Source organism: Galeopterus variegatus, unplaced genomic scaffold (genome assembly GCF_000696425.1).
Source record: "Galeopterus variegatus unplaced genomic scaffold, G_variegatus-3.0.2 Scaffold4593, whole genome shotgun sequence".
NCBI classification, from domain to species: domain Eukaryota; kingdom Metazoa; phylum Chordata; class Mammalia; order Dermoptera; family Cynocephalidae; genus Galeopterus; species Galeopterus variegatus.
This window is the reverse complement of record NW_007730704.1, coordinates 47,138-59,554: the sequence shown is the minus strand read 5'-3', so window position 1 is coordinate 59,554 and position 12,417 is coordinate 47,138. Positions and strand designations below refer to the sequence as shown.

Sequence of the window (12,417 nt, the reverse complement as noted above, 5' to 3'; positions counted from 1 at the left end):
TCCTTTTGCGTTTTTGTTTCTAGCTACTGTTTGCAATTGTTTTAATCTCCTGGGGATACGTCATCTATGCATCGACAGTAGCTGCACGACGACAGCTAACGAAAGAATACCCAAACAAAATCTTCGGGATGAAGGAAAATTTGTAATTCCTCTGGATTTAATTCTCTGCAAATGCAGTTCTTTTCCTCATGCTACGTAGATTTAAAAGTAAAATTCATAATAAAAAGTTCCCAAATGTATTTTTGCATAGTCCTTTATAAAAGTCATGCAAATTTCAAATAGATTTCAGTCTTTTACATTTTCAAATGACGAAATTAAAAGCAACCTAGATCTGACAACCTCTCAGTATCAGATCATAGATGGAGTGACAAGCTTTCCAATAAAGTTTATAAAATACTTCTTTAAAAATGCCTCAGAAAACCTTTAAAACAAAAGTGTGTGGAATTTTTGTTCTTATATTTGTTTTTTGCAACTTTTCACTCTGTTGCATACCCTCACACCAAATTAAAGTACTGTGTAAGAAAAAACATCTATCATATAACTACTTTCCTACATCTGGTTTTCCATATAACCAGTTGTTTATTAGCATGTCCCGTTTTTACTTATTATTAAACTATTCAAATAATTCCAAATTGTAAATGTTTGGGAAGGAATATTACAACACATTTCTGAGAGTTAACTTTATTAAAGTCACTTTTCCAGAAAATATATTCAGTAAATATGGTAATGTAGGAACAAACTTGGGCTAATAATAAGCCTTTGAAATTTGTAAGTAATCTTCAATGATGTTGATCAGGAAATTCTTTCATTGGTGGAATTACTTCTCCAGTCTCCAGAATTGTATCACCCTAGAAAAATGAAAACACATTTACTAAAAAAATATTAAGTCTGCAGAGGTGATAGTTCTCCTTAGTTCCATATCGGTTAGCCCTCTCATGGAAAATCTAGTTGAGTTCTGGCATTGTCTTTAAAAGAGACTTAGACAAAGTAGAAGCTGTCTAAAGATGAGCAACCAGTATTCAAAATCTTAAGGTACAAGTTAAAGAATAGGAGGTTTCCTTAGAAACAAAGTAACCAAAAACGTCATGAAAGTTGTGTTCTCCAAGTGACAAAGGGATAATCCTTATTTCGCATGGCCCTAAGAAATAGAAGCCCTAAAAAGAAGTTGTAGGTAAACACCTTCAGTTCAGTTTGGGAAGGTAATGTATTCCCAGCAACTGAATGTGTTAAGCAATCACCAGTTTTCCGTTTGGCTTATATATTGGAGACAGAATGCAAACTTTGTTTGTGGTCCAAAGGGCTTTGAAACCAGAACCAAGTGGTGGGAATCTTGGAAACTCCATTGACAAACTGTATAATTTTAGGCAAATTACTTAGCTTTAGTTCCAATCGTATGTTTAAGATAACAGATTCTCTGTCAGAATCTAACAGATTCTCTTAACAGTCCCTGAATGACTGGGTAGAGGAGAATTAGCCCCACTCCCACCCCTTCCATTCCCTGACCTACTACTGCTCAGGACTGTTATCTAATGAAGAAATAAACATATTATGTTTAAGCCATTATACATTTTGGAAACAATTTGTTACCACAGCTAGCATTACCCTAACACAGAAATTAGTGCCTTGAAGTGGTACTAATCCTGCTGTAATAAAAATCAAAACTACGTGTCACTGGCTTAGAAGTTTGGTGGCAAAGACATAGGCACTGGAGGTTAAAAGATGGAAACAAAAGGCAGTGGCAAACTATTTAGTAAAATGTCTCCTATAATAACTAGGAAACAGACTGCCTAATGAACTTGAGGTTCTAGGAAAAGTAGGTGAAAAAGAAGTTATAGTATGTGTACTACTGGCTGCCTTGGGAATGTACTTATAGAAACATGAGCTCAGGGAAGAAGTGGCTGATTTGAGAGGAGAAATAAAAACGGACAGAATCTAAAAATTCAAGACCTTGTAGTATTAGAAAATCAGATTGCTTCTGAACCCCTAAATAGTGAAAGTTATCACAGATTCTGAGCAACAGAAGCCCAATAAAATTCAGTAAACAGACGGACTCAGCCCTATGGCTAAGATCACAATGGAGGCAGCCTTTGAACCAGTCTGTTTCAGATGGCCTACACATAACTGCCACTGGGTTGAGAGAAGAGAAGCATGAGAACAAAGAAATGAGAGAAATTGATAACTGTATAGAAAGAACAGATACCGGCATGACTAGAAGCAAGTAGATTAGCTGTCTACTAGTATTTTTCTTTCCATGCCTATCAAATATTGAGGGAAATGGATGGTTGATGAATGGATATTCACAGACTATAAATGCCTGTGAATGTTTGAAATTAAAACAACCTCTGGCACTCAGCCTTCTGTGAGCAGGAGGCAGATTTTGAAGGCTGTACAATCCTAAGGAGTGTATGCTTCCCAATACCCATTTATATGTGGTCTAGGTTGATAATGAAAAAGAAAGAACCCCATGGATACAGCCAGGGACCAAGAAGAACAATGGACAAAGTTGTTCTTTCCAGAAAACAAAATCAGTGCCCATTCTAGTAACTTCCACATAGGAGTTAAGAGTTTTACAATGTTTGACTACTGGGATTTCAGAATTGCCAAGAACCAGTGACTGCTGTGCTTTTCCACCACTTAACAATGGGTAGGGTTGGGGAATACAGTTAACTTGCCTTCTTAGTTCAATGATCCTCAAATCAAGAGAAGTCACATTTAAACCTCACAGATACTACTACTGTGTATCACCTGGAGATTTTGGATTTTGGGGGGCTGTAATGATGGAATGGGCCTTTCGAATTTCTCCCTATAGGAGGTACTGAGAGTGTTATATGTGTGGGAAGAAGGAAGCAAAGAGCTCTTTGGTGACTAGAAGGATGGACTGTGGCAAGGACTCCATGCATAGGAGTTGGAAATAACAAAGAGCATACAGATAGGAGTATTTGGGGCAATGAGAAGGAGTTCCAGCCAACATGACTTGAGAAGCAATGTAAGTGACTTTCAAGCTTAGACCATCATTCCAAGTTGTCCAGCCCTCTTTTCCCCTACCACGATGTTGGAAGCCTCATATTCCAGAGGCACAGCAATAAGATTGAGGAGGATTGTAGCATCCACACTAGTCTGTGATGTCAATAAGAAATAAACTTTTTTTAACCCACTGAGATTTGGGTGTTTATTAACTGCCCATTCTATTCTAAAACATTTGTACAAATAAACATTCTTCAGTTTCTCAAAAGGGAAGATTCTCAGAGGGGTCAGGGGCACAGAAATAGGAAAGAACTACAGTAGCAAAAAATACAGATATATGAGAAATGCTAGAGAATCACTTATGTGGTCTTCCGAAGAGAGCCCTCCTTTTCCTTTGAATAATAATGGCAAAATAAATAAATAAATAATAAACACATAAATGGAAGACTAAATAAATATAAATTGCCCAACTGGTGAAACCAACAAGATAATTTTCTATTTGGAGACTACATAGGCCCTGACACACATCAATTACACACAATGGAATAATAGGAGAAATCCCCTACTATTTCCTAAATCAGAATTCCTACTGGGATGGTCAGCCAATTTTGGTGGTTCTCCCTAAAATTCCCTTGTTGCAATAGATAATGGATTATTGTGTCTATGTCATTTTATTGAAGCAAGAATCACTGTGCTTTGTTTTTTTAAATTATAGAATTTGGAGTTATGATAGTTCATGCAAGATCTGTGACTAGAAATAGTCAACATTATAACATGTATTTTACTATGCTAAACAATAAACTCCCAAATAGCCAACTAGTTACTGAGTAATCTTAACACTGAAAGAACTCATTTTAAGTTAAAATTATGGCTTACATATTCAAAGTATAAAATTTAAAACACACATTAATGGATTTTAAATGTACAGATGACAGCTTAAAGTCCAATCTTGAAAATGAGGCACAAAGCCACAGGAAATGAGAGTTTGGAAATAAAAGCAGAAATTCAGTTGTGACCATGCTAGGTTGTCTGCTCAGGCTTGTGCTATAGTCCTTTACCCAACATGAAAGAGGGCACCAGTGAAAAACAGCTGGTATCGTCATCTCACTTTAAGACAGTCTTAAAAAAAGACTGAAAATAAATATGCCCACTTCCAATTTTTAACTGTAATTCTACCTCAACCTATTTCCTCCATTTTTTTTTTTTACAAGAATACACAAAACAGGCATTTAAACTGACAGCAAGAAGAAAAACATTTTAGTCTAATGATCACTTGGTGGAGGGGTGAAGAGAGAAAAATAATGAACAAAAGAAAACTCAGAGAAGTTTTAAGACTTACTGGGAATATTCTGGGCTTCCGTTCAACGATGCCATATGGTATTTTCTGTAATAAAAGTAACTCTGTTAATTATGGTGTTAGGATTTCTTCTGAAAATAAAACAGATCATATCCCAAATTTTAACTTAAGATCCAAACTTTTACTGAAGTCCAGACTCATATATCCAACTGTTTACTCAACATCTCTACTTGGTTATCACATAGGCATCTCACACTCTCTCTATATAATATCACTCTCTATATAATATATATATATATTAATATATAATTAATATATATGTATTAATTCTTTATATAAAATAACCCTCTCTATATAACATTATATACCTCTTTGTTTATGTATTTATTGCCAGACTCCAACATTAGAATAAACATTTCATGAAGACAGAGACTCAATCTGCTGCATCCCTGTGTTTAGAACAGTGCCTTGCACACAGGAGGTGCTAAGTAAATATTTGCTGAATATGTACTTATTAAGCACATACATCCACACCAAAAAAATTTAAAAGATTACTGGCATGATATAAGACCTGGAGAATTGGAGTCACAGGTATGAGAGATTCAGAATACAATATGAGGACATTAAAATGTCTTTACTAAGAACTGTGGCCAAAAGCAAGAAGACATTGAAATGTCTTCAGAGAGATGTACAATTTAATTCCACAGTAAAGGAGTTAGCTGAAGCAAACGGTCTACAATCTTATCAAAGATGCAGGCTTCCACCTACCTGAATCAAGAGAAAGAATAAAGAAAAGGGGTGGCCTTTGGGACCTCTACTGACACAAAATGTTTAACTAAATATGTTCATCCGTGGCTCAGAAAAAATTACCTGAAAGTGAATCCCCTAGTTAAGCAACCGTATTGATGTCCTGAATTGCCAACACACTAACTGCAGCTTGTTAAATTTGCTTTTCCTAGAAGATAAGTCTCTTTTCATCCTAGAACATTTTAGGTTTAGGATTCCAGTTAAGATGCATAATTGATTTAGACTTATGGTTTTAAAATGAAAAAAATTTTGCTTTTTATGGTCATAAATTTGCACTGTAAATACTTAAAAATAAAATTGAATATATAAAATTTATAAATGCACTTTAAAGCATTTAAGAGAATTTGTTTATGTTTGTAAGTGGAATTGTCTCAGTAGAGTTCAATTTCACTTAATCCAAAAATAATACGAAGAAAGAAAGAAGATTGTTCTTATTTTACTTCAAATAGTTTAAGGGAATATTAAAACTTAATTTAAACAATTAAGAAAAAAGGGGGCTTTTAAATTTGAAACTAACGAATTGAGTATTAATTTATATTACAAGTAACTGTAACCAGTTCTTTCTGCACTCAAAAAACACTCTTGGATATTAAAAAACTTTCATTGACAGAAAGTAATATTTTTTCTTCTCTGGGGTCTTACATGCTAAAATAGTGGGAAAAACAGATGTAAAATGATATTAAGTGGCCTGTGGAGTTGCAGGTGAACATAAAGTTTTTTTAAGCCCATCAACAACAGATATATAAACTATCCTCTGACCCTCAGAAATATAAATCATCAGCCCCCTTTAGCAGTTGCAGAAAGTTTACCTGTTGGATTATAAAGTGAAAACATTTTAACCTAACTCTAATTCCCACTAGCCCCAACCAATCTCATGTTTCTAACACATAAGACAGGCCATCTTCAGAAACTACTATGGCAGCACATGTTCCTAAACAAATTCACTTCCTCCCTATCATCAGAAACCCCTCCAAAAACCCTACTTATAACTTCCAAGGCTAGAAATGTTACAGGCAGAAATGACTCAGAACTTTGGTTTTTATCCCCAAGTTAATCGAGTGCTAACTTCAGGTGTTTCCTCCTTTAAAAGTGTCTCCTAGCTTCACTTTTCTTTTTCATCCCTACTATCTTCACTCTAACAGATTCTCATCAACTAACATCTGAACTGCAACAGCCTCTAGCTTATCTGCCTGTCAGAGCTTTCCTCCCTTCAATTCACCCTACATATCAATGTTTTCCTATGTTTTCTTCAATATTTTACATTCATCAAGTCACTCCCCTATTTAAAAATGAAAAGCTTCCTACTGCCTACTATACATAGTTCAATCTCTTCTGCCTAGCTTTCAAGACCTTTTATAAATTGGTCTCAGCCTACCTAATCAAGAGAGACCTTCTTCTATTCCAATCATTTCCTCAGTCATGGGTACATATGGCCATGCTCATTATTGACTCCATATCTTTCCTTCTGACTAGAATAATTTTTCTCCCCCCTCTTACCCAAACCATACCTATCTTCCAACTTTACTATAAACTCCTTCAAGTCAAGAATTTGGTTTTGTATATCCCTTCTGTAGCAATAAAGGAAGAGGACATACTAGGCACTCCATACGTATTGATCAAGGGACATAATCTGCTTAGTGAAGAGAACAAAGATGATGTCAGCAATCAGAATTTTGAAGAGCCTACACAATTAACAGAGAACATGTTAGAGGGGATTTTCTGAAAACCCCAAACAATTTTGGTTATTTGTTTCACTATCATTTCAGCAGGCTAACAGAAAGCAAACCTCAACTGGATAACCTATAATTTGTTAGGAAGTCTCTCCCTATCTTTTGTTTTCTTTTTATCTTGAAATAATTTTAAACTTACAAAAAGTTGCAAGAATGATAAATAGAATTTTTTTCTTGAATCACTTTACAGTAAATTGCTAACTGGTTTATTATTCTAGTTTATAAACAAATACAGATAATATTCTTAAAATAATCACACTACAATCATCAAGATCACGAAATTAACATTGATACATTACAACTTTTATCTAAAGAACCCACTCAAATTTTACCAGTTGTCTCCATAACTGTTTGAACTTCTCATAGAATCCCCTTACATAAGTTATTCTTCATTGATTGTGCAGGCTCTTTAAAATTCTGACTGCCAATGCCATCTCTGTTCTTTTGACTACTCAGATTATACCCGTTAATCAAGAATTGGATTTAGTTGACATGTCTCTTTAGTCTTCAAATGAACAATTTTTTAACGTTCATGATCTTGACACTTTTGAAGGTAACAAGCCAATAATTATGCAGAATAATCTCTCAATTTAGGTTTGTTTTATGTTTCTTCATTATTAGATTCAGATTATGCACTTTGGGCAGGAATATCACAAAATTGATGCTACTTTCTTATTGCAACCTATGAAGTAGTACATAATTTAGTTTGTCTCATTATTGATAAAGTCAATTTAGATTTCTTGACTTAAGGTGGTGTCTGCCAGATTTTTCCACTACAGTGTTACTCTTTTTCCCTTTGTAACAAATAAATACTTTGAAAATAGGTATATTAAGATAAGTTTTAGCACCCTTTGATGTTCCTTGGCTTAATTAAATATTACTGACAATTCTCAAATGTGATTTTTCCAATTCTATATACCCTGTCCATTTATTATTTAGCAATCTATTGCACACACACACACAAAAGTTTTCTCTTTTATCCATTTATTAATTTTATTTATATCTGTCTGTACTCATGGATTTTCATTTATTTATTCAGTTGACTTTCGTTTATTACTATCATTTATTTTGAAGCTCAAATTGTCCCTGTGGGAGTCCTTTTAAGCTGGCTCTGTCCTTTTGACATGTCCCCATCATTCTTTGAACACTTCTTTACTTCCTGACACAATATGTTCCAAGCTCATCTTGTACTTTCCCTGTTCCAGTCCTGGAATCAGCCATTTCTCCTTGGTGTTCTGGTTCCTTCCAACAGAGAACTGTCTTCAGAAAATAAGACTTGGCTGCTAGATGTGCTAATTACTAAGATGTATCACTGCCCCCAGGCCCACTTAGTGGACAGAGCATGGGAAGATGCATATACAAACACATACACACACACATATCTATATTTATATCAATACATATTAAAAACTATGAGTTCAAATCAATATCTCCAGTTCCATCCTAGCACCACAAGGTTTTCTGTTTTCAAACACATATCTTTTCTAATAGTGAGAATCCAGGGTCCCATTATCATGAACATATGTACTTATTTGATCAATCTCCCTATATAGAACCAATCTCCTGTCACCACCACCACACCCCAGTATGAATACTCTCCTCACCTCATTTGGGTTCTGACATCTCACTCCAGGTTGTCACCTCCATCAATACCCCACACTACCCTTCCTCCAGATGTCCTCCTCCCTCTGCTCAGGTTCTTACATCCTATACCAGGTTGCTGCCACTGCTGCTCCCCAAACAGGTTTGCTCACCTCCCACCCCACAACCTACTCAGGTTACTTGGTAGAAGAATGCCTTCCTCACTCTATGTTCCAACACTCCATGCTGGGCAGCCACGGCTGCTCTCCCTTCCATGCCACTCCTCAAAATGCATGCCCTCCTCATCTTGCCAGGGATCCAACAGCCGCAACAGACTGCGCCATCTCTAGCCTTTAGAACATGGCAACTGGCTCAGTTCAGCCCATGCAAGATCTTTCAGTGAAAAGTTCAAGCTTTTGGATAGCTTTATTCTAAAGAAAGTTGTGGAAAATCAGATAAAATGAAGGAAAGGCAAATAGGATAATGATAAAAATAACCTTTGTCTATTTTGAATTTTATCTTATACCAGATCTACGCTCAAAAAAAGGAGCAGAAATTCTTTTTTTTCCCTTCCTACTCAGGACCCCAAGTTTATAGTGGTATTCTGATTGTCTAAGCACTATGAGTGCATTTAGAAAAGTTCATGGAAAGATTGGTATTATCTTGTAGGTCTATTTTTCCATGAACTTTCAGAAGTACTCTCACATTTCTATGAGGAAATGCATTTCAAGTTGTAAATTAATATAAGGACTAACTTTTTGAAAAATCATACTTAAATTCTTAAGTTTCATTAAACCTTTTACCTAAAAGAATTCAAAGCAGTACAAAATCAGTTTATAAGTGGCAGATTTCCACTAAAAAAAGCAGGATAAAGCATACCCACATACAAAATAATTTTGAACAATATTAAAAATAAATTCTAAAAGCAAATACTTAAAACATACTTACAGTCACATGATATTTGCAATAATAATGAACAATCCAAGCAGGTACAAGTACACGAGTAAAAGCAAAGACACTGTGATAGTATGTCTTATAGACCTGGGGGGAAAGGACACAAAATAAACAGATGTCCCATTTTTTTATGTTTGTGTTAGAAAAAAAAGCATTGATGATTTAACAATGTTATTATTATTTTACAAATCTCTAACTGGTACATATTTTCTTACAGTCTGTAGCTAACCTCATCCACTCAAATATTTTTGCTAAACGTAGGACCTGCTAGGGAATACTTACATAGTCCAGAGCAAACGAGGCTTAAAAGTAGTATTTTGTGGGCCGGCCCGGTGGCGCACTGCTACAGTGCGCCGCTTTGGAGCGCGGCGGCGCTCCCGCCAAGGGTTCGGATCCCACATACAGACCGGTTCCCGCTCACTGGCTGAGCGAGGTGCGGGCGCAGCACCGAGGTTTGCGATCCCGTTGCCGGTCCCGGTCCGGTACGGGTGCGACACTGAGGGTTGCGATCCGTTGCCGGACACGAAAAAAGACAAAAAGGAAAAAAAAAAAAAGTAGTATTTTGTGAGACTGTAGTAAGGCATTTATAAATATATCTTTTTTAAGAAAGACTTCTGAAAGTTTCCTCATAAGTTTGTTAAAGATTAAACATGGCATAAATAATGAAAGAATAATTTTAACAGATTTAACACAGTAATAAACCTACAGAATTTTTCAGGTGAAAGTCATCTTCCTGATTTATCAATTTCAGATACCCACAATGAACACCACTTACATCATTCTAAATTTAAAGCAGACACTCTTGAGCACACTGATGCTGGAAAAAGAACATTTTACATACTGAGATAGGGGTTCCAAGCTCACTCTGAGATGTCTTCTGATATACTATTTTAAAAGAGAAAGACAAAAGAGAACTAAAAATGGAATTTTTACGTGGCAGCCAATTTGACTAAAACATACCTATCTTTTCCGGGAAAAGACAATCTAAAGTCTAAGTATTAAAACAGACATGATTACAGAAGAAAAAATTAACTCAAAGTAAGACAAGATAGGGCCAGCCCGGTGGCGCACTGGAGAGTGTGCCGCTTGGGAGCACGGCGGCGCTCCCGCCGAGGGTTCGGATCCCATGTGGAGACCGGTTCCCGCTCACTGGCTGAGCGCGGTGCGGGCGCAACACCGAGGGTTGCGATCCCGTTGCCGGTCCCCGGTACGGTCGCGACACCGAGGGTTGCGATCCCGTTACCGGTCAGTAAAAAAAGGACAAAAAGGAAAGTAAGACAAGATGGATTTAAACAAATGATTATTTACTTCTTTAGATCACTGGCTGATGGGTGGGATGTCATCTTTCAATCAGTAACTGCCAAGGTCAACAGGTAAAGTGAAGTATACAAAGGGTCAAAGAAAAGTTGAATTAAAGAGTTTAATTTTACCACCATAAGTAAGTATCTAATACCACTTTCTCAGAAAAATTTGCACCAATTCTGTTGCAGTAGACTTTGTAACATAGAAAGTATATACATGTGGATTTCAACTTAAACTTCAATTCTTAACTCCATGACCATAGTAAGTCATTGAATTTTTGTAGGCCTCAGTTTCCTCGCATTTAAAATGAGGATTAGAAATAAATTTCTACCTTATAGGAGTAAAGAAATGAAGTAACACTTGTAAAATCCTCATGAAAGTGCCATGCACATAGCAAGCACTCAAGTGTTACTTCTTCTTCTTTTTCTTTTTCTTCTTCTTCTTCTTATTACTATTATTATTATCATTAGCCAATGTTGTAGATACTGAAAGCAATTGTGGGATGTATTCATCACCCATAATTGATGTGATTTAATTAAGACTTCAATAAAATACCCAGAGACACTGAAAATAAAGACCAGTACTTGAATGAGTGATTTTCTGCACAGCAAAGTCCAGGAATGTCATTTTTTAATGAAACAGTGTGTTAAAATTACATAGAGGAGGTTTAGAAAGGTGGTTCTTGAATGACTCACCAGGACCCTGTCTTTTATGGCGACCACATGAGTCTGTACTACTAGCTAAGGGGCTCACTGTGGCCTCCGGTAGTTGGGTGCAGTGTAAGTTTCTCTGTATAATCTCAACCTTACAAATTAGACAACTATCCTCAAATACTAAGACTGTTACTCCGCGGGAAGATAACCACAGTCGAAAGAACCAAACGTGCAGCGTCCTGTAAAACCTAAGATTCGGGTCCTCATCACATTTGACAGCAAAAGGGCACGATTCTCCCAAGACCATACATGCTTCTGGACTCCTGACTCCCAGCCCAGGACTCACAGGACAAGACAGCGTCCTCGCTAGACTTAAAAGTCTTTGTTGAACCTGATTCTCTCTTCGGTAAGGAGATCTGCAGGTGCAGAACAGTGTCAGTCGTTGGTATGGCTGCAATGACCGGACGTTTAGCGACCGGGCTGGGAGTCACGGTGGGGGACGTGTCTGGGGACGGCGAGGTCTGTCACTCACCAACTTCCTCCAGGGGGTCCCATCCTGCAAAAACTTATTCCAGAATTTCTCCAGAGACCACGTCCTCTGCGGGGGCATCACCGGCTCCCGAGGGCTCAGTTCCTGGTCCTTCAGCCATCGCCTTCTCAGCTCTCGCAGCTGCTGCAGCCGCAGTTTCTCATCTGGCGTGTACCCCGACATGTCGCCGCTGACACAGAGGCAAAAGGACACAGCGCGACCCCAAACTAGGGTTTAGTCACCTACATACGCCTCCGCCCCGCAAAGCGACCTTGCGAGAACACCTGGGAGCGGCGCGCGGTTATGGCGTCACACCCCGGTCCTGTTTCTGCCCCGGCTCCAAACGTCTCGCGAGGAAAGCAATGTCCGGGCATGCGCAAAGCCCTCCACCCCGGTTTACGGGCCGGGATTACGAGTGGGGCACGGGAGGCCTTAGTTACGGGGGTAAGGAGGGGAATGACCCATAAGAAGGAAGAATGGGAGCTCAGAGGACTGGAGGTTCCGATAAGGAGGAAGAACTTGTGTACTGGGAGGTGGAAGAATGAGAATGTGTATTTCAGTGAATGTGATGTTCAGATGCAGAATTCTTTGCTTTCCTCA

General features: G+C 37.5%; 1 protein-coding gene across 1 annotated transcript; it reads right to left on the bottom strand.

The window, feature by feature from the left end:
- Positions 1-665: 665 nt before the first annotated feature.
- On the bottom strand, positions 666-12,135 carry NDUFB6 (NADH dehydrogenase (ubiquinone) 1 beta subcomplex, 6, 17kDa). The gene is made up of 4 exons (XM_008587917.1): positions 11,821-12,135; positions 9,328-9,420; positions 4,304-4,348; positions 666-848 (listed from the first exon to the last, which is right to left on the bottom strand). Exons 1-4 carry the CDS (start codon positions 11,998-12,000, stop codon positions 780-782), a joined length of 387 nt encoding a protein of 128 aa, XP_008586139.1. The 5' UTR covers positions 12,001-12,135; the 3' UTR covers positions 666-779.
- Between the last annotated feature and the right edge of the window lie 282 nt (positions 12,136-12,417).